A 22,983-nucleotide genomic window follows, 5' to 3' on the forward strand; every position below is an offset into this window, starting at 1 on the left:
TGGGATTTCATGGGAATGAAGCCTGAATTAGGGCAGAGAGGAAATCCAGCCCAATGATTTATGGACATCGCCCATGATGTAGTCAAAAAGAAAATTGATTGAAATCTTAATTTGTTCTTAACATTCCTAGTACTCACATGTGTAGAAGCATGTCAACCAGGGTTTCATGACACCTTGGGGTTTCTTGATGGCCCTGGAAGGGTTCCTGATGGCTTAATTAAGTTTTTATAATTTGTTAACATTGGTTGGATGATATGACTACATGTGGTCATGTGAACCCACCCACCCCTTCCCAAATGGCCACTGTTGGGCCTGGAGGTGGTGGGAAGGGGAGGGTCCTCAGGTGGGTGTGTGCACAGCTAAGCTTCCCAACCATATTCTGCACAATCACACAAGCTGCCGCGCATGTGCGTTTTCACCACCAGGGGGCGCTAACTCGCATGCGCAGCAGGTCCGCGCATGCGCTTTTGTGTCCACCAGCATGCCGGCGGCCGAGCTTACCTCTTCCCCACCCTCTCGCAGCAAAAAGCTAGCCGGACCGCGAGTGAAGCGGCCTGGTGAGCTTCTCACTACGGGGGGGGGGGGAGAGGCAGCCGCAGACCGTGGGTTGACGGTCCCCACTTTAGAGCATCTGAACCCTACAAGCAAAAAGACTAAGAGATGTCAGACTCAGTAGTGCAAGGTGATGTGGTTTACAACATGCATGTCACCAAATCCAGCTGTTCCCTTCAACATTCTTTTTCAGGTTGGAAAATTCCTGGAGATTTGGGGGTGGAGCCTGGTCTCAGTGGGATGTCATGCCATAGGGCCCACCCCGCAAAGCAGCCATTTCTTCCAGGGGAAGAAATCTATAGATCTCCTGATCTGTGCAATCAGGAGATTGGTGGTGATTCTGGGAGATAACCAGGCCCTACCTGGAAGCTGGCAACCCTGGGCCAGCCCTGCTCAGCAGACAAAATACAGTGGATTTCCCCAATCGGAGTAAGAACCATGAGCCACGTGTTGTTACCTTGTTCCCCATCCTCATACTTTGCATCCGTGCCCTATCTTGAATCTTAAAGCCTGTGAGAATACTGGAACCTACTCCTTAGGAGTTCTGATCCAGATAGCCCAGGCAAGCCCGATCCTGTCGGATCTCAGATGCTAAGCCATATTTGGATGGGAGACCTCTGAGGATTTGTATGGAGTTGCTTAAAGGAACAGTAGTAGTTATGACACAGAAGTGGAAAGTGGCAACCCACCTCTGAACATCCCTTCCCTGGCTGCCAGCCAAGCCTCAGATCTCCTGGCTACACGACATATGTCATAGCTTTGTGATCCTTGGGGTTCTGAGCAGCAATTAAGCAGAAAGTCTTGATGTATCTGCAACTTAAGTGGTCACCTTAACTTTGGCTTTCAAAGAGATATTATGACATGGGTGGAATACAGTGGGGGTAATGGGTCTATAGAAAGTATTTGGGGGAAAGATATGAATCTTTTGGCTCGTGATTTTAAAAAATGATTTATGTTAGGTTACATAGAACTGTAATAGACGTTTAGATAGCTAAAGATTTGCGGAGAGCTAATAACGGTGCTTGATAATTGTTAAATTGCTTGTTCATCATAGACGTGTCTTAATTAAATGGGTTTTCTTAACTCTGTGATTTTTTTAAAGGAAAAAAAATGCCCCCTAGAAGCTTACCAATATAGAACTCTATGGCTGACAAGAGAACTTCATTTTTATGTGCTGCTGTTACTGATTTTTGTAACCTTTATTCATCCATGTGTGAGTATCGCAAGCTGATGAATATTAAAGGTCAGCCAAGCCTGCGGACCACCAAGGTTGAGGCATGCCACATCTATGGCTCAGACATATGCAAGTGCACTAAAGTGTGTCTCATTTTTTTAAAAGGAACATTAAAGGAATGGCAAGTGGAATCAGTTTGTCATGAAAAGGACAGGCTGTCGAATTCACTAATGGCTTCATTTTGGGCATTGCCCTTATATGCTCAAATATCTCATTTCACAATCCATCACTGGAAAAGCCCATGGCATGAGGTCAATTTAGACTCCCCCCCCCCCCCCAACCAAGTACTTTCCAATACTCTGTATCTGACGGGCTGTTCTCTAATACCCAGGTTGTTTTATTACTGGCTAAATGTTCTCTGTGTTACCTGTGAATGAAGGCATTGTGACATTTTCAGCCGCAGACTTGATTGAACACAGATGTGAACTCTGCTCCACGTGGAGAAGATCCAAAAGGAAAAGATCTTGCGTTGCCTTCCTGCTTTGAAAGGAGTGCACTTGATTGGGCGAAAGCTCCATGATGCAAACCCTCCGCTGGCTTAGGTGAATAGCCATGCGATTGGTGGCAGAGTTATACCTTTCAAAGTGCATTGAAGTCGACAGATTTAGTACGATAAAGCTCTGATTAGTAAGGCACCGTGAGTGTGTTTTTTGTTCATGTACCTGTCTAGTAGCCAACGGCAGACACTTTGAACATTAAAAAGAAAAGATTGGGAAGAGTTTCATGCATTACTTACTGGCTAAACTTCACCATTCAGAACCTTGAACTACTGGCATGAGTAGTTCAAGGCTGATTACCTTCTTCGTGGATAATGCACTCTTCAGTGCGCTATTGCACTCACCTTGGAGGTCCCTTCCAATTCTCTGTTTCTGTGATTTGCAACTGGAAGAAGAAAATCCGGTTGCAAATGATCAATGTAGTGATTTGAAAGTGCATTATTCAAGGTGTTCCAAAGCAACAGAGATACGGCCTGTACATAGAATCATAGAATCACAGAGTTGGAAGGGACCTCCTGCGTCATCTAGTAGTCCAACCCCCTGCACTATGCAGGACACTCACAACCCTATTGTTCATCCACTGTATCCTGCCACTCCCTTGAGCCTTCACAGAATCTTCTCCAGCACCAGAGTTCAGAAGCCTCAATTCTTTGACGCTCGGCCTTCCTTATGGTCCAACTTTCACAGCCATACATTGCAACTGGGAATACCATAGCCTTGACTAAACGCACTTTGGTTGGCAGGGTGATGTCTCTGCTTTTTAGGATACTGTCTAGATTTGCCATAGCATTCCTCCCCAGGAGCAAGCGTCTTTTAATTTCTTTTCTGCAGTCCCCATCTGCAGTGATCTTGGAGCCCAGGAAAATAAAATCTGTCACTATCTCCATTTCTTCCCCATCTATTTGCCAAGAATTGAGAGGGCTGGATGCCATGATCTTCATTTTCTTGATGTTGAGTTTCAAGCCAACTTTTGCACTCTCCTCCTTCACCCGCATCAACAGGCTCTTTAGTTCCTCTTCACTTTCTGCCATTAGAGTGGTATTAGATAATGATATCTCTATATGCACTAGTTTAATTTCTCTCTCTTTGCCCCTATATTACAGCAATACCTCTCTGAAGTGAGTGAGACTATGTGACTGTCTCAAAGTCATCCGATCACTTTCTGTAACAGAGTAGGAATTTGAGCTTGGGCTTCCCAGACCCTAGTGCAAAACTCAGCTGTCCGTCATGCTGTCTGTAGCCTCTTGGCAAGACTAAGGGCAAAGTGAAAATCTGCATAATGCTAAGTGAAAGGAAATCATTTTGGAGAGAACCAAGAAGAAGGCTTTGGCACATGATAAGTTCACATCAGATGGATCTATCATGGTTTATTAGGATTGCTAAAGTTGCATGGACATTGATACTACTTTTCTGGAGTAAAGCCTGTCAAGAGAAAGAGGTGGTACTCAAATGGCAGAATGGGCTGCATTCCTTGAGTCCGTAGATTCCAGCTCTGAATTTCCCTTGTCATAAAAATATTCCATCCAGTAGAAAATTAGGAAAACTTCAAATCCCTCTTCTGCTGGATCTCTTAAGTGTACAGAATATTTTCAACATGAGGAAACAAGTCTACAGTCTGAAGTACTCCAGATCCAAAGATGGTTTTATTTCCCCCAGTGCCAGGTGAACCACTGCCTTCTTCAGATTGCAGAATAGATGGACCACTGGTCTCATCTAGCCGGACTCTTCTCCGCAGCACCATATGGGCTGCATCAGATACACGGGCATATTTCCGGAGGGGTACTTCTTGCAATTCTGATGTTTTGGCCTTGACATCTTTGAGCCTTGGTCTGCAGACACATTTGGGTTTTAAGTGCTGAATTCCTGCCTTGAGAGGCAATTGGTGGGGCAGGGGGCTTGGAAATGCAAAGCTGTTGACATGTAGGTAGGTACTTTTTAAGATTTACCTCCTGTGGGGTGGAATCTATGCAACTAATGCAGTGGCCAAGGTTGGCATCTCAAGGCAGGCTCCATGGTGGGAGATAATAAGCCCTTGACCTCTCTGCACTTCAATGTTTCCCCCCTCCTCTTTCTAAAATGCTTTTCAAGGCCAGATGTGGTGGCAAATTAGTTCTGGAAACAGATTCTCCTTCTAGGGTGGTTCCCTCCTCTCTCTCCCCCCCCCTCACACTTTTGGCATGAGATTTATTTCTCCCTGCATGTGCTTTTGTGACTGACTGCACTTGGCAGGCTGCAGTTTGTTCAGCTGTCCGTTCCCCTGCTTAATCTTGGGTCTTAAAATGAAAACAAACAAGCGGATATTCAGAGAAGGGACACAGCATGGAGACACTGAGAAGCATTTGTTCCTGGGCTCTGGCTGAATCTGCTCCCCGCTTGGTCCCATGCACTGGCTCTCCAGCACAGTTGAAGAATCTGGCAATTCAGAGGAGGCGAACCTGATATTGCAGCTTTATGCAGAGTTGCTCCAACCTAAGCCCAATTGAAATTAATTATTTCAGGCTGGAGTAACTCAGCATAGAATTGCGCTGTGAGTCTGGCGTTCGATTCTTCGGGTACTTTTTTTTTTCCAAGAAAGGGGGAGGGGGTCTTAAGCAAATTCCTGCTCCATGCCGGGTCATTTCAGCAGCTTGGCAGGGGCACGAATAACACATTAGCAGATGGTAGGTACATTTGCCTTTACGTGAAATCCAGGAGTGGTTGCTGTGACCTCTTCTGTCTGCATGATTTCTTCAGGTTTGTGCACAGCGTGCTACTTTTCAAGAGGATCACAGGTGACACACGCTCCCCAACACACACATGGTCACAGTGCCTAAAGAGTACTTTGTCTAAAATGCAGGCTGGCAAATAGGCTTCACAAGCCTTGGACACAATAATGAGGTTACAGAATTGAAGTCTACAGCTGTATAGTATCAAACCTTACTAAAATATTTTGGTCGTACGAAGGAAAATACACTACAGTCTTTGTAGTTCCATTGTTAATTCGTTCTTGCTTGGCTTGGGGGACAAAAGGAAGTTGCTGAGGTATGTTGGTACTCTTAATGGGGTTATTACTGACTACAGGAAGGGTTGCCCTGACCTGGATAGTCCGGGCTAGGCTGATCTCATCAGATTGGGGAAGGTAAGGAGGGTCTACTCTGTCTAGGACCGTTTACGCACTGGAGGTTTCATGCTGGGCTGCAGGCTGGAGTTTTAGTCATGGCAGGTTGCCCCAACTCTTCCTGCACCCACATGGGGGAGCATTTGGCCTGGTGCACCTCATCTGCCCCCAATTTCTGCTCCTGCACGGGAGCTGGGGCACTGAAGTTCCCAGTGCATAAATGGTCTAGTTCTTGGATGGGAACCTTCTAAAGAAGTCCAGGGTTGCTATGCAGAGGCAGCCAGTGTCACCATAAGCTCAAGCGCCAGTTCATCCTGTGGCTGCACATTTTACTACCCAATGTATCCACATTGTGAACATATGAAGGTATCTGTTTACTCAGAGCAGCAGGAGCTCCCCAGGCAGGGAGAGATCGTTCCCATATCCCAACACCAATTATAACAAAAACTTTAACTGGAGATGCTGGGGTGAAGGGGGGGGGGACCTGGGACCACCTATCTATCAAGCATGTGGTCTTTCACTGAGCAGCAGTGCCTACTGTAATTGCAAATCTTTTTTCCCCCACTTTGGTAGAGTGATATATAAGACCAAACTGTACCTGGGTAATATAGGGCAGGGGTAGTCAACCTGTGGTCCTCGAGATGTTCATGGACTACAATTCCCATGAGCCCCTGCCAGCATTTGCTGGCAGGGGTTCATGGGAATTGTAGTCCATGAACATCTCGAGGACCACAGGTTGACTACCCCTGATATAGGGGTTCTTGGCTTATATGTATGGCTTACTTGTTTTGTGAATTCGGTTATGTCTATTTTCTCTTTGTTTTTTTCTCTTTTCTTAGGTACCTCAGGGATATACCAGGGACCCAATGGTCTGACAGGTTCTGCTGGGTTCAGCACAGTGCATCAGGTACAACTTGAACCTTCTGCATAGATGCCAGCTAACTTCATTGATACTTGTCCCTGATGGTCATACATTGCTATGGAGGGGGGGTGTCTTTTATACTAAATTGTGAAGTGGGTAATCAGTTCCCCAGCTATATATTTTCTTCTGATGGAAGGCCAAGTTTTCACCTGTAAAGGCCAAAGAGCCAAATCACTATGTCAACAAATTAGAAGATATGGCCCACACGCCTCTGATCCATAGCTGGGAATATTAAGTGGTTTTTGGTGGGAAATGGAGAATATAAGCCTTCAGTTCTCATTGCCTCAAACAAGGGGGGGGGGTTCTTCCTTTGGCAGCCCCAGAAATAGCAATACCCAACCGCTTTTGTTCCGTCTTGGAAGCTGATACAGACCTGTCTCTCAGGTCACAAGGAGGAGGGATGATCAGAATATGAGTTAACTCACACTAGCATTATTTTAACTCTAACCAGACTTTCTATGCTTCTCTTGCTGTAAAATATTTCCTACCTATCTGTGCGTTCTGTTTAAATTAGACTCATCCAAACCAAAGGGCTTAAATTCTAGGAATGTGGGACTGCTTTGCAAAAAATACTCAAACCCGGGGTCCCTGGGGTGGTGTCTGTGGGTTTATAGCATCCACCAATACCTCTCCAGGTCCCCCCCTCCAAGTGCTTTAAGAAAGTGGGTAAGCCTTTTGCCCAACAAAGCTTCTGATTGGCCAATGGAGATTTCATTGGCTGTGCAGATTTTCAAAAATGTTGCTTTGGCAGCAGCTGTATCACAAAGTGCCATTTTGTGACAGCCATTTAGTGGCTGCACCATCCACACTGTGTCAGAATTCCAAAGGTTAAGGACCCCTGCTCTAACCTCCCGTTAGCCCAAGGATCAGTTCAAAAACATGCAAAGGCATTGACGCTTTTGAGGATTAGTTCTGTCTCTAGTTGAGAGGGAGAAAAGCCCAGAAAAGAGGGGCAATGAGAAACGGGGAAGACTTAGCTCAGCTCCTCTTCCTCATGCTCTCCTACCATAGGTGCACCGAAGATCAACTTATACAGGGAAATTAACCCTAGGAATTTCTCAGGTGTTGGTGGTGCTACTAGGGTGCTGATCTAGCTGGTGTACAAGGAGAATCCAGCATGAATCCTGTCCTTCTAGGGCACAACTAGATATGGGGTCCCTGGAGACAGCTTTGTCACCCAAAGAGTAATTAACACATGGCATTCACTGCAGCAGGAAGTGAAGGCAGCTGCAAGAATAGACATCTCCAGGAGGGGTTTAAGTAAACATATGGAGCAGGGGTCTATCAGTGGCATTAGCAACAACGTATCGATGGAACGCTTTGTCTGGGGCATTGGTACTTTGTATTCTTGATGCTTGTGGGGGGCAACAGTGGGAGGGTTTCTGGAGTTCTGGCCTCACTGGTGGACCTCCTGATGGAACCTGGGTTTAGGCCACTTTGTGACACAGTGTTGGACTGGATGGGCCCTTGGCCTGATCCAACATGGCTTCTCTTATGTTCTTATGCTACAGGGGCCCATTCCTGCTGAGGACCACCACACAGGGGGAGGAGACATCTCCGTGGTCACAAGTAGGATTGCCCCCCTGAAGCATTTTTAAAGGAAGATAGTTCCTGCTGTAATATGGGTGCGGTGTCCGCTGGAACGCCAAATCGTCTAGTTGTGCCCTTCACGCCTTAGTTCAAGTGCCAAATTCAACAGCAGCAGGTGAAAAAGAATGAGCTGCATGCCTGAGGGGGCAAGATCCAGAAAATGCTTAACATCTGATTTTTTAAAATTACCTTTATCTAAAGCCATTCACAGAGCTTAGCAGCTTGGCAGGGGGGATTAGCAGCCAAATACTTTCAAAAATGATTTTGCTTCCCCCCCCCCCCCACGAACTTAGCCCTGGCTCAGATCTTGGGTTGTATCTCTGAAAACATTTCAGATTCCCTATGGGGACCTCACTGTATCACATGAGTGGCTTTATATTCCCCCCCCCAAAAAAAAAACTCTAGCTGTTGACATTATCTTGCAGAGAACTCCCTCTTCCAGTCTTAACTTTAGCTAAGAAATATTGAATATACCGTCTGAAATGTCACATGGGGACCCGGAACTGAATATGGAACTGTCAGAGTGTGCTTGTTCTCTTCCTTCTTTGCATGTATAAGTGTTTGTGAACATCATGTTTCGCTTATATGAGCACCATATATGTTTGTGGATACATAACATGCAGAAATACTATATGAGAATGTTTGCCGGTAAAAGTTGCTGTTGACCAACTATGAAGGGGGTCTCTCCATTTTTTCCCCCAAATAGAAATACTGAAACGGACCCTCAGACCAATATGATTCTAGGGGACATAAGAAGCTACAAAAATGCTCCCTGAATTCTGTTTCCAATAGGTTTAGGTGGCCACTTTTCATCTGGGTGTTAGAATGGGGAATGGCTATAGCTTAGTGATGTTCTTTGCCAATTGCCATGCATCCAGCGAAAGGATCGAAGATCTGGAAAAGTAGTGGAAAAGAGCAAGAGCCCAGAAGCACCTTAAAGAAAAACAAAATTTGTGCCAGGGCACGGGCTGTGACTTGTGAAAGCTCATAGCCTACCACAAATCTTGTTCTTTTCTGCTGCTACAGATAGGCTAACACAGCTACCCATCTTGATCCAGTCCTGGAAAATGTATGTAGACTTTAAGCAGGCTGCTGTTAAATGCAAATTATAGTTTGAAGTGGGTTTGCAAAACAGTGACTCTGTTCAGATGTCCGCAGACAGTGTTGCAATGCTCTATGTCCCTCTAAGTTGCAGTGAATTATGTAGTACTAGGGGCCAAGCCCATTGCATTCAAGAATACAACGGGTGCTAGATTAGGGGGGTGGAGTGGAAGAACTCAGCAGATGGCCTCCCATCAGGACCTGGAAAGGCTGCAGGCAGCTCTTACGAAACTCACTGGCAGGGGCAGCTCTCACACAGGGATCTGCAGCCTCTAAGCCTCAGAGGGAAGTGGAAGGAGGAGGGGAGGTCAGGGGTTAAGGACGGAAGGTGATTGGCTGGCCACTGGACAGACAGGCAAGCCGGTTGGAGGAGGAGGCACTCCAGGGCGGGACAGCCACTCTGAGTGGGTGTTAAGTGCTGATTGGCGCTTAAGCCATGAGACGTGCTCCTCCTCCAAGGCCTTACCAGAAATAAAGTGGAACAGATTTTGTGACTTTTGTAAACCATTCTACACAAGGGCCCAATTCAGTAGAAAAGTGCAAGAGTCCAATAGCACCTTAAAGACTAAAAACATTTTTTGGGAGAATATGAGCTTTCATGAGTCACCGCTCACTTCTTCAGAATCCCGATTGTGTGTCTAGACAAGCCGTTAGACATAGGATCTGAGTGGGAAGGATGAAATTGCTGGTGACTTCTTATCGGAGCGTATTGCAGCTTTAATGCACTTAATATGTACACACCATTTCTACAGTGGTACAGCAGGGCAGTGCTTTAGGACAGCGGTAGTCAACCTGTGGTCCTCCAGATGTCCATGGACTACAATTCCCATGAGCCCCTGCCAGCAAATACTGGCAGGGGCTCATGGGAATTGTAGTCCATGGACATTTGGAGGACTACAGGTTGACTGCCCCTGCTTTAGGAGAAACAAATGCAGGGTGCTTTGCATATGGCCCTTGAGTTCACCAAATGGGTCTCACTAGATCACTGAACCAATTCTTGTTTTGCTCTTCCATTTTCCAGTCCTTGGCCTCGTAAGCAGAATGAACCCCACAGTCGTGAAAGACCTAGGATTGGGTCCTAGGAATGACTTCCTTGTGCTCTCGACAGTGTGCTTCCCCTTCTGCTAAATTTCCATTTGCACACCGGTCCACTGAAAACCATTGATCTCGCAGAAGAGGAGGTGCACTTTGCAGCAGAACCTATATCCCGTGCATGGGACTCGTTCATAGGATCCCAGCCATTAGTTGGAGCGTGGAATCTGAGCACAGTAGTACAAAATATTAATAAGCCAGGCACGTGCCAATAACGCCTTGTTGCATTGCTGTCTGTTATACTTTCTGCTTAAGTGTTGGGTATGGCAAGGCCTTGGCTTCTTCGGAGCAATGAGAGTTGCTGTCTCTTCTTTCGAAGGAATACTCTTCGTATCCGGGCTTCACCCAGAGCCAGTATTCGCAGTATTACAGCTCCTCCTACAACTCTTCGTACATGTCTGCAAACAGCATCAGTCCGTCAGCCGTCCCGACATCTGCTTATTCACTCCAAGAGTCGCCACACAACATCAACAGTCAGAGCACTGAATCGCTTTCTGGTAGGTGACTCAAGTGATTTGCTAGATTCAGGTGGGTAGCCCTGTTGGCCTGAAGCAGCACGGCAAAAGTAGCGTCCAAGAGCACGTTGAAGACCAACCAAGATTTATTCAAGGCGTGAGCTTTCGAGTGCATGCACTCGAAAGCTCACACCTTGAATAAATCTTGGTTGCTCTTCAACGTGCTCTTGGACGCTACTTTTGTCAAGTAATTGCTGACATTCCTTTTCTCCATGTGGCAACTGCAGTTCTGGGCAAGGGTTTGATTCAGTTGCCCATCATATTTTCAGTGCCAGTCTGGAACTAGTAAAACATTAACCTAGAACCTGGTATACAGTATGTTGGTCTTATTGCTCACTGCCTCCAGCCAGATCCTGCATATTTAGGATAATGTGGTAGATATTCCAGGTCAGAGCCCCCAATTTTCAGTAGATTTCAGCTGTGGCTCCTTCCCCCTGTCCCCTAGGAACTAGTCACTGGCATTACAGATTTAAATAAGACAACACTGTTGTCTGCCTCTTGTATGCATAATGTATCCTGTCACTAGGATAATATCTAAGTCTCACATATCACCTTGAGCTTTGCATCTTCTGGATGTACCCTCACTGAAGCTGAGCCACCTGCTGGTGTCAAGAGCCTGTGTCTTCTTTGGGGTAACTTCAAATGTATGGATCAGGCTCCCTGTGTAGATGATTTTAATGTAATATAGAATGTAATGTAATTTGGTCCAGTAGTCTGGAATGTATTTTTCTGGTCTGGGCACAGAGGAGATGTAATACTACACAACCACTCACTCCACCTTAAAGAAGAAGATACTGTTAGTTACCTCCATGTTTGAGAGGAGACAGATGTAACAACAGGGTCTCTGTTAATTACTCTCAGCATTCCACAATTTAAAAAAAATTCACTTCATCAGTCTCCAATTTTAATAATTTATTTGCTTCACTGTATTTCCCCCTCAAATTAAACCCAAACAAACAGTGGCCATAAAAACTAAGCTTGTTATTTCAGTTTGGTCTTTGTGTCTGTTAAACTCCTGTTATGATGCTTAATAATGCTAATTGGCTGCTCTACTTACATGTATAGACTGGTAACTTCAATTTCAGTGTGTCTGAAGAAGTTTGTATGTGACTGGATTGAAATTTTGCTCTATTGGTTCATACCCACCTGAATCTGTTCTGGTTTTGTTCTGAAATCAGGGTACCTCTGTGCCTCAAAACACCTCATCTCAGTGAAAATAATAAAAGCTATAGCCCCACTAATACTTAACCACAGAGATATTTTTAACTTATGCCTGTCTAAGTTTAAGGGCACAAAATATAAACTTGACTACAGATGAAGTAACTCGCTTACCATTATCAGCCTAAAGATATGACAGATGAAAGTCATGTGAAGGGATGGGTCTAAGGTTGCTAAGCAGAGACAGGTAATGGCAAATCACCTCTGAATGTCTCTTGCCTTGAAAACTTTACAGGGTTACTTGTGGAGAGGGGCAGTATAAAATATAATCCTAACCCCGCCCGCGGCACCGAGGGGGCCGCGGACTAAATAAAGCCGTAAGGGCTTGGGGGGAGGAGTTAGAGCGGGCTCTGTCCGGGATGAGGAAGGGTGCCAATTGGCTCCTTCCTCCGGAAGGACCATTGGCCTCTCTGATTCCCGCCCTGCCAACAAGGGAGCAACGCGCGGCTCGCAGTTGCTCCCTTGCCGGCGGCCTGACGCGGCGAGAGGCGCAACACGCCTCTTGGCATGTCAGGCCATTGGGCAGGGAGCCCCCGCCAGGGAGGGCTGGCCCACATGGAGGCTTTTGTGACCCACTTTTGGAGCAGAGGAAGAGGAAGAAGATGAAGATGACGACAACAGACACCCAGTGAGGGTGAGAGAGCCCTGATATCACTGCTCGGTCAGAACAGCTTTATCAGTTTCCTGGCAAGGCCAAGGTCACCCAGCTGGCTGCATGTGGGGGGAGTGCAGAATCGAACCTGGCATGCCAGATTAGAAGTCTGCACTCCTACTCTAAGGATAGGCAGGCACTTGCTTTTCTCCTAGAATCATAGAACCATAAAATAATGGAAGGGACCTCATGAGTCATCTAGTCCAACCCCCTGCACTATGTAGGATACTCCCATCTCTATTGCACTGGAACCTGCCACCCCTTTGTGCCTTGTCCATCTCTACTTAATATCTGTGACAGAGGTGAACCAAACAGCATTGTAACACCAAGTTGTATATAGCTGAGGGTTTGCTCCCTGATGACAACTTTCCCATGCAACATGAGAGACAGTGTTGCATATGTTAGCCCCTCCCTGCTTTCAGCATGTGAAAGCTGGGTCATTATGAATACCTGTTTTGGGCTTCATACCCTAAGGGTGTGCTCCATTTTGTAGGGGCCCACTGCTGCCCCCTTTGTGTGCACATGAGCTACCAGTGTTGCTGATGTGGAAACTGGGAAGCAATTAGAGCTTTCAGACACAAGATCATGAGGCGAGAAGCCAGTACTAAGTGCAGAGGTGAGAGAAATTACGCCAATCTCAGTCTTAGAAGAATTGGAGGAGGAAAATCAAATCTAGCATAAGGAGCAGGAGGCCTAGGCAAAACTGAAGTTGCAGAATTAAAAACACAAATGTTGAGTTAAAGAGCAAAACAAGCTGAGAGTTAGCACTGGTATTGAATTCTCCCACTTTTGTTTTAGAGATGACAGCTATTTACAAAAATCTAGTCCTAGGATTACAAACCGGTCAGTCCTAGAGGAGATCAGCCCCGACTGCTCCTTAGAGGGCCAGATCCTGAAGATGAAACTCAAATACTTTGGCCACCTCATGAGAAGGAAGGACTCCCTAGAGAAGAGCCTAATGCTGGGAGTGATCGATGGCAAAAGAAGAAGGAGATGACAGAGAATGAGGTGGCTGGATGGAGTCACTGAAGCAGTCAGTGCGAACTTAAATGGACTCCGGGGAATGGTAGAGGACAGGAAGGCCTGGAGGATCATTGTCCATGGGGTCGCGATGGGTCAGACACGACTTTGCACCTAACAACAACAACAAGACCTAGGATAAATTTAAGAAGAATTCAAACAAATTGAGAAATTTTGCTAAAGCCACTGAATTAATCACTGAAAACAAGCTCCCTTTTTAAAAAAGAGAAACTATCAATACTTTTCCAGTGCGATTTGGGATTTCTTAGAGTGCATTGCTTTTAAACTCGGGGATATCAAGTAACGTTATCTTTGTATATCCTGTTGGAATACAGTCCTTTGTATCACTTCCCCAGCGATGTTCATTGGCAGCCACTGTCATTTATGTAAAATACCATCTCTTTTGCGGATGATCACTGTATGTAGCGCCACAGTGGGGTCTGCTTTCTTATGGAAGAAACCTGGCCATCTGCTGTTACTCAAAAAGAAAAATAAACTAATATTGTCTTTTGAAAAGGGGGGGAAAAGGCTCAGAGGATTTTCTGCCTTCGATGTTATCTCAGTCTGAGATTTTGAACAGTTTTTCCCATGAAGGAACAGGGCAGATTTCTCTTTAACCCGCTGAGCTACTGGAGAGGTTGGGAGGGCACTTACAAAATTGAGGTCAATGGCTAGCTAAAGAGATTTATGAAAATGAATCCTGCCCTTGTTAGTCTTATCCACAACTTGCTATTTGTGATTTCCCTCCCCCAATCTCATATTTCACTGTCCACTCTCCCAACAGGGACCCGAAGCAGGTAGCAAATGTTTCGCATGCTTCCAAAAGTTTCAAAATGGTTAAACCTTCTCTCTGTTCAACGGTTCAGCTAAATTGCAACCTCAGTTCTAAGCATTTGGAAATGAGCACTGTTGATTTCAGTGGGAACTGAATGCTAAGTGAAAGTACTTAAGGCAATAACGTACATTTTCTAGGGACTATGTTATAGGTTGTTAAAATTCCATATGATTTTTTAATTAAATTTCCGAGATCAAAATGTCATCCAATATTTAAAACATCTCAGTTTTCATTGGTTGAAGGGGGGGAGGGGGTAGAAGAGCAACAAGCCTTTTAATGTTTCTGGGGCAAAATTTAAAAGGGAATACGACAGAATGTTAAAAGAGCTAGATAAACTATGCCCTGAGGGTGTTGTAAACACACAATAATAATCTGTGTGCGCACATGCACATGCATGTGTGTTTTAAGCAGCTCTGAATATAATTCTACTGAAAGATTTAAAAACCATTTGGTTTTTAAAAAGTTACTTTTAAATGTAATTAGAACACTTTCATTTAGGGTTGGATCCAGTGATCCACTTGCAGGATTGCAGCTCTTCTGTGCTTTCTCCACCTGCCAGCAGGCCCTTCCAGTCCTGGTAAAATTAATTCCTGGGGTAGTGGGATTGATGTGAGTTGGTGGACTGCGCTGAGAGGGAAGGTGCAGAAACCAGTCCTTCATCCCTTTCCCATTACTATTGTTCTGCTGATAAAAGAGGCAGGGGTAGTGATCCCCCCCCCATTTTTTCACTGCAGTCGGCTGACCCATTTGGGAATTGCAATCCCAGGAATCAATTTTCAAGAGTTAAAAGGGACTGCTGCAGGTAGGGGAAAGCCAGCGAGGTCTATAGCTATCAGCATCTTCTGCTTACAGATTGCCGAACTCAACCCATAGTATCCTAGATTAGCCTTGTGGTTATTCATCCTTTTCCACTGACTCAGTTGGGAGCCTTGTCATACACTACTGATTGGGTCTAGCAAGCAGTGGCCTTGGATGAGTGTTGTCATTCCATCTGTAACGAAAGGCATAACTAACCCATTCAACAGGGCCCAGATGGGCATCATGCCATAGATGCCCATAGATATTCATTGGCTACATCTCATCTTAGTGGAGTCAACACTTAGCGGACACTTCCAAAGTAATGAACACAGAATTAGTTTAACTCTTATCAACAGGCGTTCAGGTGAAGGGGGAACTGGGAACTATAATAAAGGGTGCTGTAGTTATCGTTCCTCCCAAATGAGGCAAAGCTGCTTTGATAACACGAACAACCCAACATTGTTTTTGAGTGAGCTTGAGATCCATAAGGAAGGGCCTAAGTTCCCAACAGGATTCATTTTCTCCCATCATAGGCGAATACACGACACCCGTAAAAGACGCAGAAGCAGACAGACAGCACAAAGGGAGTGATGGGAAGCTACGAGGACGCTCAAAAAGAAGTAATGAGCCCTCCCCAACAGCTGACACTGAAATCGAGGTAAGAGACCAAGAGTGTATGTGCTTTTCCCTCTTTTATGCTTTGTGTTGGAATAAATCCAAGGCAAGAATGCCTTTAGGAGGTGTGGGAAATTGCTCCCGTAGCAGAAGGGAAGCATCGGAACCAACCTAATATATATACCAACCTAACAGGTCATCTGTTTCCTTTCCAGTTCAAGATCTGTCTTTCCAATCCAACTTTTTCCTTAACTTGTGATTAGAATGTGTGAGCCAGGGGGATGTAGTGGTCAAGAGTGCTGGACTAGTATCCGGGACAACTAGGGTCCAAGGCCTAGTTCACAGAAATTCACCAGGCCCGTCATAGTCCCTCAGCCTCACCTCCTGACAAACCACTTTGGATCTCCATTGGGGAGAAAAGCAGGACATAAAATGCATAAATAAAATCTTTTTTACTTTTGTTGATTTTCTGAATATTGGAAGCTGCCTTATACTGAATCAAGCTCTTTGGTCCATCAAGATCAGTATTGTCTACTCAGGCTGGCAGTGGCTCTCCAGTTTCACAATCTAGAGGCCTGTCACATGCCCTGAGCCTTAACTTGGAATTTAACCTTGAAGTTTTGCATGCCAAGAAGACATTCTGCCACTGAGCCACAGCGCCCCCTGGATTTGTTTGCTTTGTTTTCCCTTTGTATGATGTGTCCCTAGGAGCTTTATGAATGATAACAACTTCTTTATATTGTTCTCTTTGCATAATACGTGAGCCTTCCTTGCACCAACTATAGTTGTCCAATCAAGCATTCCACTTGATTGCATTGTAACTAATCCAGTTACAGAAATTTATTAATTGATTCTTCTGAGAGTTGCTCATGGAGTAAAGCAGCATAAAACCATTAAAATTAGCACACCACTATAATCCCAGGCAGACCACAGAAAAGCCATACAATATTTAAATTTCTGTTTGCTATGTATGGTTGTGAAAGTCGGACAATGGAGAAAGCTCACAGGGGGGAAAAAAGTTGATTTGTGTGAAATATGTTATTGGAGGAGGGTTTGACGGATGCTGTGGACCACCAAAAATCAAAGAAGTGGGTTCTAAATCAAATCAAGCCTGAACTCTCCCTAGAAGCCAAAATGACTAAACTGAGGCTATTGTACTTTCATCAAATTGTGAGAAAACTAGAGTCACAGGAAAAGACAATAATGCGAGGAAAAGTTGAAGGCAGCAGGGAAAGACGGAGAGCCAAGATGAGATGGATTGACTCGGTCAAAGAAGCCACAGGCCTCAGTTTGCAAGACCTGAGCAAGGCTGTTAACAATAGGATGCTTGGGAGGTCACTAATTCATCGAGTTGCCTGAAGTCAGAACCGACTTGACAGCACTTACCACACACATACACATCCTCACAACCCAGGCCTCAGACTAGAAGCAAACATCAAACCCATTAGCTAAAAGTTGGCGTAAAAGGATACATGAAAGAGAGTAGGGTGTAGATGCCTGGTAAGTCTCTCAAGGGGAGGGCATTCCACAGGTGAGTTGTCACTGCTGAAATACCCCATCCTTGTCTGTAATCTGCCTCACCTCTGCAAACAGGGCAAGGGAGAATAGGGTGTATGCGGTGTATAGGCTGGACATTATGGGAGGAGGCAGTCCTTCAAGGGGGGAAAGGAGTCATTTTAACTGTGCCTGGACTTGTTTGTTTGTTCATTTGTTTGCTCTATTGCAGTTTTTATACCGCCCCTCTCAGCCATTTAAATTTTTTAAATTTAAGAATGTATTCAGTTCTATATTCCCAAAAGAATAAATCTTTGCAAGCAATGGTTGTGATTTGTCTCTTCTTTCCTCCTCTACAGCGTGTGTTTGTGTGGGACTTGGACGAGACGATAATTATTTTTCACTCCTTACTCACAGGCACCTTTGCCTCTAGATACGGGAAGGTAGGTCAAATTTGTTTGGGTTTTTCTTCCTCCACAATAATGTTCATCCACCCAGAATGCATCGGGGATTGTACAGGCAGCTGATACAGCTAATGCAGCAGATTTTCACACAGATGTTGCTCATTTCTCAAGAATATGTTTAATATAGTCCAGTGGCACTTCACTCAGACATGTGAAAATCTAATTACCATCTCATCATTGCCTGTAGCCGAAGTTCCTCAGAGAAGTGTATTGTTTAACATCTGCTAGTCAGGACAGTGGACTGTTTTTCTTGTTGACACTTTTGCCTGGGAAAAAGGGAACAAGCTCATTAGCAGACATGGCGCAAGAACCTCCAGCCTCAGTGGAAGTTCCACATTTTAAAACTGAGATGCTGCGTTTTTGTTCTGCGTATTTTCTGTGAAACAATAAAAAAACATATTAAACATAATAATTTTAAAACATATTTTAAAAATTTAAAAACTCATTCAGGAAACTTTTTTAGGGCCATCAAGAAACCCCAGAGTTTCATGAAACCCTGGTTGAGAAGGTCTGCCATACAACAACAGCCCTGTGGGGCAGGTTGGGCTTTGGAACTGTGACTGAGCCAAGGTGGCCAAGCAAGTTTCTGTGGCAGAGAGAGGATTTGAACCTCTTCTCACCGTTTGGCTGAAGATTTTCACAGGCTGAAGCCCTGACTTGAGCAAGAGGCTCTAATCCTCGTAGCCACTCTGAGGATCTGCTGCTGTGTGCTGCTATATTCTGGACTCTCTGTATCTGCAGAGTGACAGCAGAACTGGGTGGGCCATCTGCCCCTTAACCTGGAAAGGATAATTGAAGAATATGTGTGCACAAAATCATGGTTTGCATGGAGATCAAACCATTAACTGATGTGATGATCTCCACGGCAAGCTTATATAGTCATATATTGGACAGAATCCATTACATCACGTAACATTAGCTTTTAGTAATTTAATAATTTTAAAATATATGTTTTTATTGGTGTTATTACAATGCATTTTCTCATAATGTTGTGCACCAGCCCAAGATGACGGGCTCAAGAGGGGTGACGTATAAATCTAAATAAACAAACAAGTAAATGTGCCCTTGCCTGCAGTTCTTAACATTTTGTTGGTGGTTTCCCCATTCCAGTCCGCCAGGCTCTATTTTTTTCCTTCCTGGCAACGATGTTTCTCAGCAGAGGCATGCACCTGCTTCCTTCTAGCAGATGAGCAGGAACATTGATGCCATATGACTAAAACTACGACAGCAGTATTCCCTCTGTCTTCTTTGCCCTTCCCCAGCGCTATTACCATCCTACAGCTGCTAACCTTAAATACACTAACCAGTGTTAGCCATGGATCGTGTCAATCAAGGTTTTGCTCAGATTGATGTAAGGCAGTCCTCCCATGCATTCTCCCACCTAAGAATCCCACTGGGCCAGACTTGCTTTCTGCACTGGAAATATATGAATACTTGAAACTGCCCCGTGCAGCTATCAAGGTCTGGATTGTCTATTCTGACTGGTCAGAGGTTTCCTGTGGAAGGAATTGGATGTCCCAAAGAGCTGTGGATAGAATAGAAGGAGCAAATCATTAATGATTTGGAGTTGGATATAATGGAAGGATGGGGCGCCCTCTTTGGGAGCCCCTAGATGTGGACCTCTTGGCCCAATAGGAGGGGAGTCAGGGAAGAGCTACCCTAAATGTTTGGAGGGGAGTCAGGAAGAGCTTCCTGGAGCTACCCACCCCCCAAGGCCCCAGGAAAGGTGGGAATGCCAACATTCTCATTATAGTCTATGGCGCCATTGACTTCCTTGGGCGCCGAAGCAGGCCCTTCATGAACAAACCTAGTTGGGAGCAAGCAGTGAAGTGGCTAATTGAAATATAAATTGTGAGGTATAGTCACGAGAAATTTTTACCATCCAAGAATAACATTGAAAGGGCATAATGTGGTGGATTCCCCCACATACATGTGCTCACTTGGCCAATTATTACCTTGGAGTAATACTAGTTGCTTTAGCTGTGATCTATTTTGTAGTTGGTAGGTTTCCCAGGCACATCTTGCGATATAATCCTTCATTAATCACTCAAGACAGGCATTAATTCCACACTTGAAAAACCTGTATAGATTAGAACCAAATCTCTGGACAACTGAGGTCAGTGGAAGCCTTGCGGGCACTAGATATACCTTGATGTTATTGCTTTAGGGTTTCTCCCCTCTCTCCCTTTCTTTTACAGCTTTCAGGTGTGATAAAGCATGGAATGGCAGGTGGAGAGATGGCACAAGTCCACAACAGGAGCAAAGTTGTGCTTTAAATTTAGGGATGATGCCAGGCAGAAAAATTGCCTTCTTATGCCCATGGAAGAGTGTTATATAACAGTTCAGTTCCTTATAAATTCTTAGATTGACCTGGTAGATTGAAGGTCTGTGGTGTTCTTAGAGACTACCAAGTTTTTTTTGGTCAAGAGTCCATCTTTGGAAATTTTTAAACAGAGGGTAGATAGCCATCTGATGGAGAGGCTGATTCTGTGAAGGCTCAAGGGGGTGGCAGGTTACATTGGATGAGCGATAGGGTTGTGAGTGTCCTGCATAGTGCAGGGGGTTGGACTAGATGACCCAGGAGGTCCCTTCCAAGGCTATGATTCTAAGTCAAAGCCCCCTTTGTCAGATACTTGGACTCTTTCCAAGAGCAGAACCCAGAGCAAATCTAGGGGGCGGAGCTTAGGCTCAGGCTTGTGCTTTGGGGAAGGGTCAGTGCACTCTTCGCAGACTAGCTAAAGAATAAGTGAGCCAGCTAGCTGGCCTGATCTGTTCTGGAGCTGTTTAATTCTATTTATTTATACTTATAGGTTGTATTATCCAAGTTTTAATGCTATTTTTCTATGTGCTTGAGTCCTTTTCTATCTACCTTGTGCTTGAGTCCTACCTATGTGCTTGAGTCCTTTTCTATCTACCTTGAGTCCTCTGTTAGGGGTGGGTGTGTGTGTGTGTGTATATATATATATATATATATACACGTATATATATATACGTATATATATATATGTATATATATACACACACACGCACGCACACACCAGCAATGGGGGAAATTGACATTTTCTTTTGGGGATTAGTTAAAATACTTTATAAGAAAGGGAAGAAACAGATGTTATATTCTTATTCTACTTCAGTGTGGGAAGTCATCCAAGGTGGTTAGGTCACACCTCTCCTCGCTGAGGTAGGGCTATTTAAATTAAAATGAATTGGGTGGCCTTACTGCATGACCAAGAGCCTCTTGTGGCGCAGAGTGGTAAGGCAGCCTTCTGAAAGCTTTGCCCATGAGGCTGGGAGTTCAATCCCAGCAGCCGGCTCAAGGTTGACTCAGCCTTCCATCCTTCCGAGGTCGGTAAAATGAGTACCCAGCTTGCTGGGGGGTAAACGGTGATGACTGGGGAAGGCACTGGCAAACCACCCCGTATTGAGTCTGCCATGAAAACGCTAGAGGGCGTCACCCCAAGGGTCAGACATGACTCGGTGCTTGCACAGGGGATACCTTTACCTTTACCTTTTTACTGCATGACCAAGGACTAGACTATCCCCAGTTTTGGATAGCCACTCCTCTCAGGTTGTTAGGCTCATGGCTAGGTCCATTCATTTGCCACTTCCTTACCTTCACTTCAGAGGTTATTTCTCAATGGAAGGAAGATTCACGGGGCTGCTTGTGCTGACCGCTCTGGCCCTGCAGCCCCAAGGCACAATAAAAAGGACACCTAGGATAAGGTGACCAGATTTTTACATTGGTAAAGTGGGACACCGTTGACCGGGGGGGGGGGTTCTTGATTAAAAATTTGGTCTATATGGAGCAACAAAAATGTTCATAGAACGCATAGAACGCAAAAATAGCTTGCTGGGGGGTAAACGGTCATGACTGGGGAAGGCACTGGCAAACCACCCCGTATTGAGTCTGCCATGAAAACGCTAGAAGGCGTCACCCCAAGGGTCAGACATGACTCAGTGCTTGCACAGGGGATACCTTTACCTTTACCTTATATTTAATTTTAATTTCAACATACGTACAATTTGCCAGGTGCCCCCAGATGTCCCTCCAAAAGTGGGACAATCTGGTCACCTTAACCTAGGATGGCTCTGCGTCCGTGCGTAAGGCTTCCAGGTTGGGGACTCAGAACAGGACAGACTCCAAGGAGTGCTCTGAGTCCCTTCCGGGAAGCTGCTGTTATATTGTTCTTCTGCTTGTCGGCCAAACTTGGCTTCCAAAGCAGCTCACAGGAAACAGAAACGCATGCAAATGGCTATTAAATGTCAATACTAATAGGGAGGGATTTCTCAGCTGAACTATAACCAGAAATAGCATGATGGAGGACTGTCTGGCTGCCTCCTGCCCTCCCTCTGATGGTACATGTAAGTACATTGTATGAATTAATCAGTTGAAAACAGCTGACCAGTTGAAAGTATTTAACTGGCTGGCAGCCTTGCCTTTGTGAAAAAGTGAGTGAGCTAACACTCCCAACAGAATGCAGCCAAAAAGTTGGCAGAAGCAGCAGAGATAGTCTTTCCACCTGGACTGAATCTCAGCGGGGAGCCTTCACAGACAATTGCAAAACAGAGTTTATGGCCCCATCCAATAAGCCGTGAATATTGTTCTCAGTGGAGTTTAAATGCCTGTGCAGTTTAATGGGTTTTGGTGTATGATATTTAATGTTCCTTCTCATGGTCTGTAGTTCTCAGCTGTGTTCAGTCCCATTGTACAGTAGAAAGGTTAGCAGAAAAACTGGTGTCCATAACCAAATACACTTGGTAGTCATTGGGGGGGGGTTACCACCCCCCCCAATGACTACCAAGGGTATTTGGTTATGGACACCAGTTTTTCTGCTAACCTTTCTTATTTTCAAAGATGCCTTGAAAATGTCACCATTTCCTTTTCAGCATCCACATGCTTCTGCATTTAGCGAGCATTTAGTGATACAGGTTCTATCACTATAGGAGAACCGTCTCCATATGAAAATGGAGATGGACAGGTTAGATTCCGCCTCTTCCTATGAGCGACCAGTGAGAGCTGATTGAATGATGGAGTGAGACAAATGAAAAACAGCAGTTGAGAGAGCCATTGAGAGTTGACAGTTAGGGAATTGAGAGGGAAAACAGTAGTTATGATAGAAGAAGGGGGAGGGGGAGGAGTTGGTTCTTATATGCCACTTTTCCCTACCCAAAGGAGTCTCAAAGCGGCTTACAGTCGCCTTCCCTTTCCTCTCCCCACAACAGACACCCTGTGGGGTGGGTGAGGCTGAGAGAGCCTTGATACTATTGCTGGTCAGAACAGTTTTAT

The 22,983-nt window shown here is 45.1% G+C and overlaps 1 protein-coding gene across 6 annotated transcripts in view; it reads left to right on the top strand.

Moving 5' to 3' along the window:
• The window catches only part of EYA2 (EYA transcriptional coactivator and phosphatase 2), a 151,734-nt gene that overhangs the window by 86,722 nt on the left and 42,029 nt on the right, over window positions 1-22,983 (top strand). For all 6 annotated transcript variants that reach the window (XM_077335537.1, XM_077335536.1, XM_077335534.1 and 3 more), the window contains 4 exons: window positions 6,220-6,287; window positions 10,405-10,582; window positions 15,657-15,781; window positions 17,592-17,675. In XM_077335537.1, coding sequence (XP_077191652.1) covers window positions 6,220-6,287; window positions 10,405-10,582; window positions 15,657-15,781; window positions 17,592-17,675 — 455 coding nt within the window. The remainder of the gene's footprint in view (window positions 1-6,219; window positions 6,288-10,404; window positions 10,583-15,656; window positions 15,782-17,591; window positions 17,676-22,983) is intronic.

The sequence above is a fragment of the Paroedura picta genome, chromosome 4 (assembly GCF_049243985.1).
Source record: "Paroedura picta isolate Pp20150507F chromosome 4, Ppicta_v3.0, whole genome shotgun sequence".
Classification (NCBI taxonomy): Eukaryota; Metazoa; Chordata; class Lepidosauria; order Squamata; family Gekkonidae; genus Paroedura; species Paroedura picta.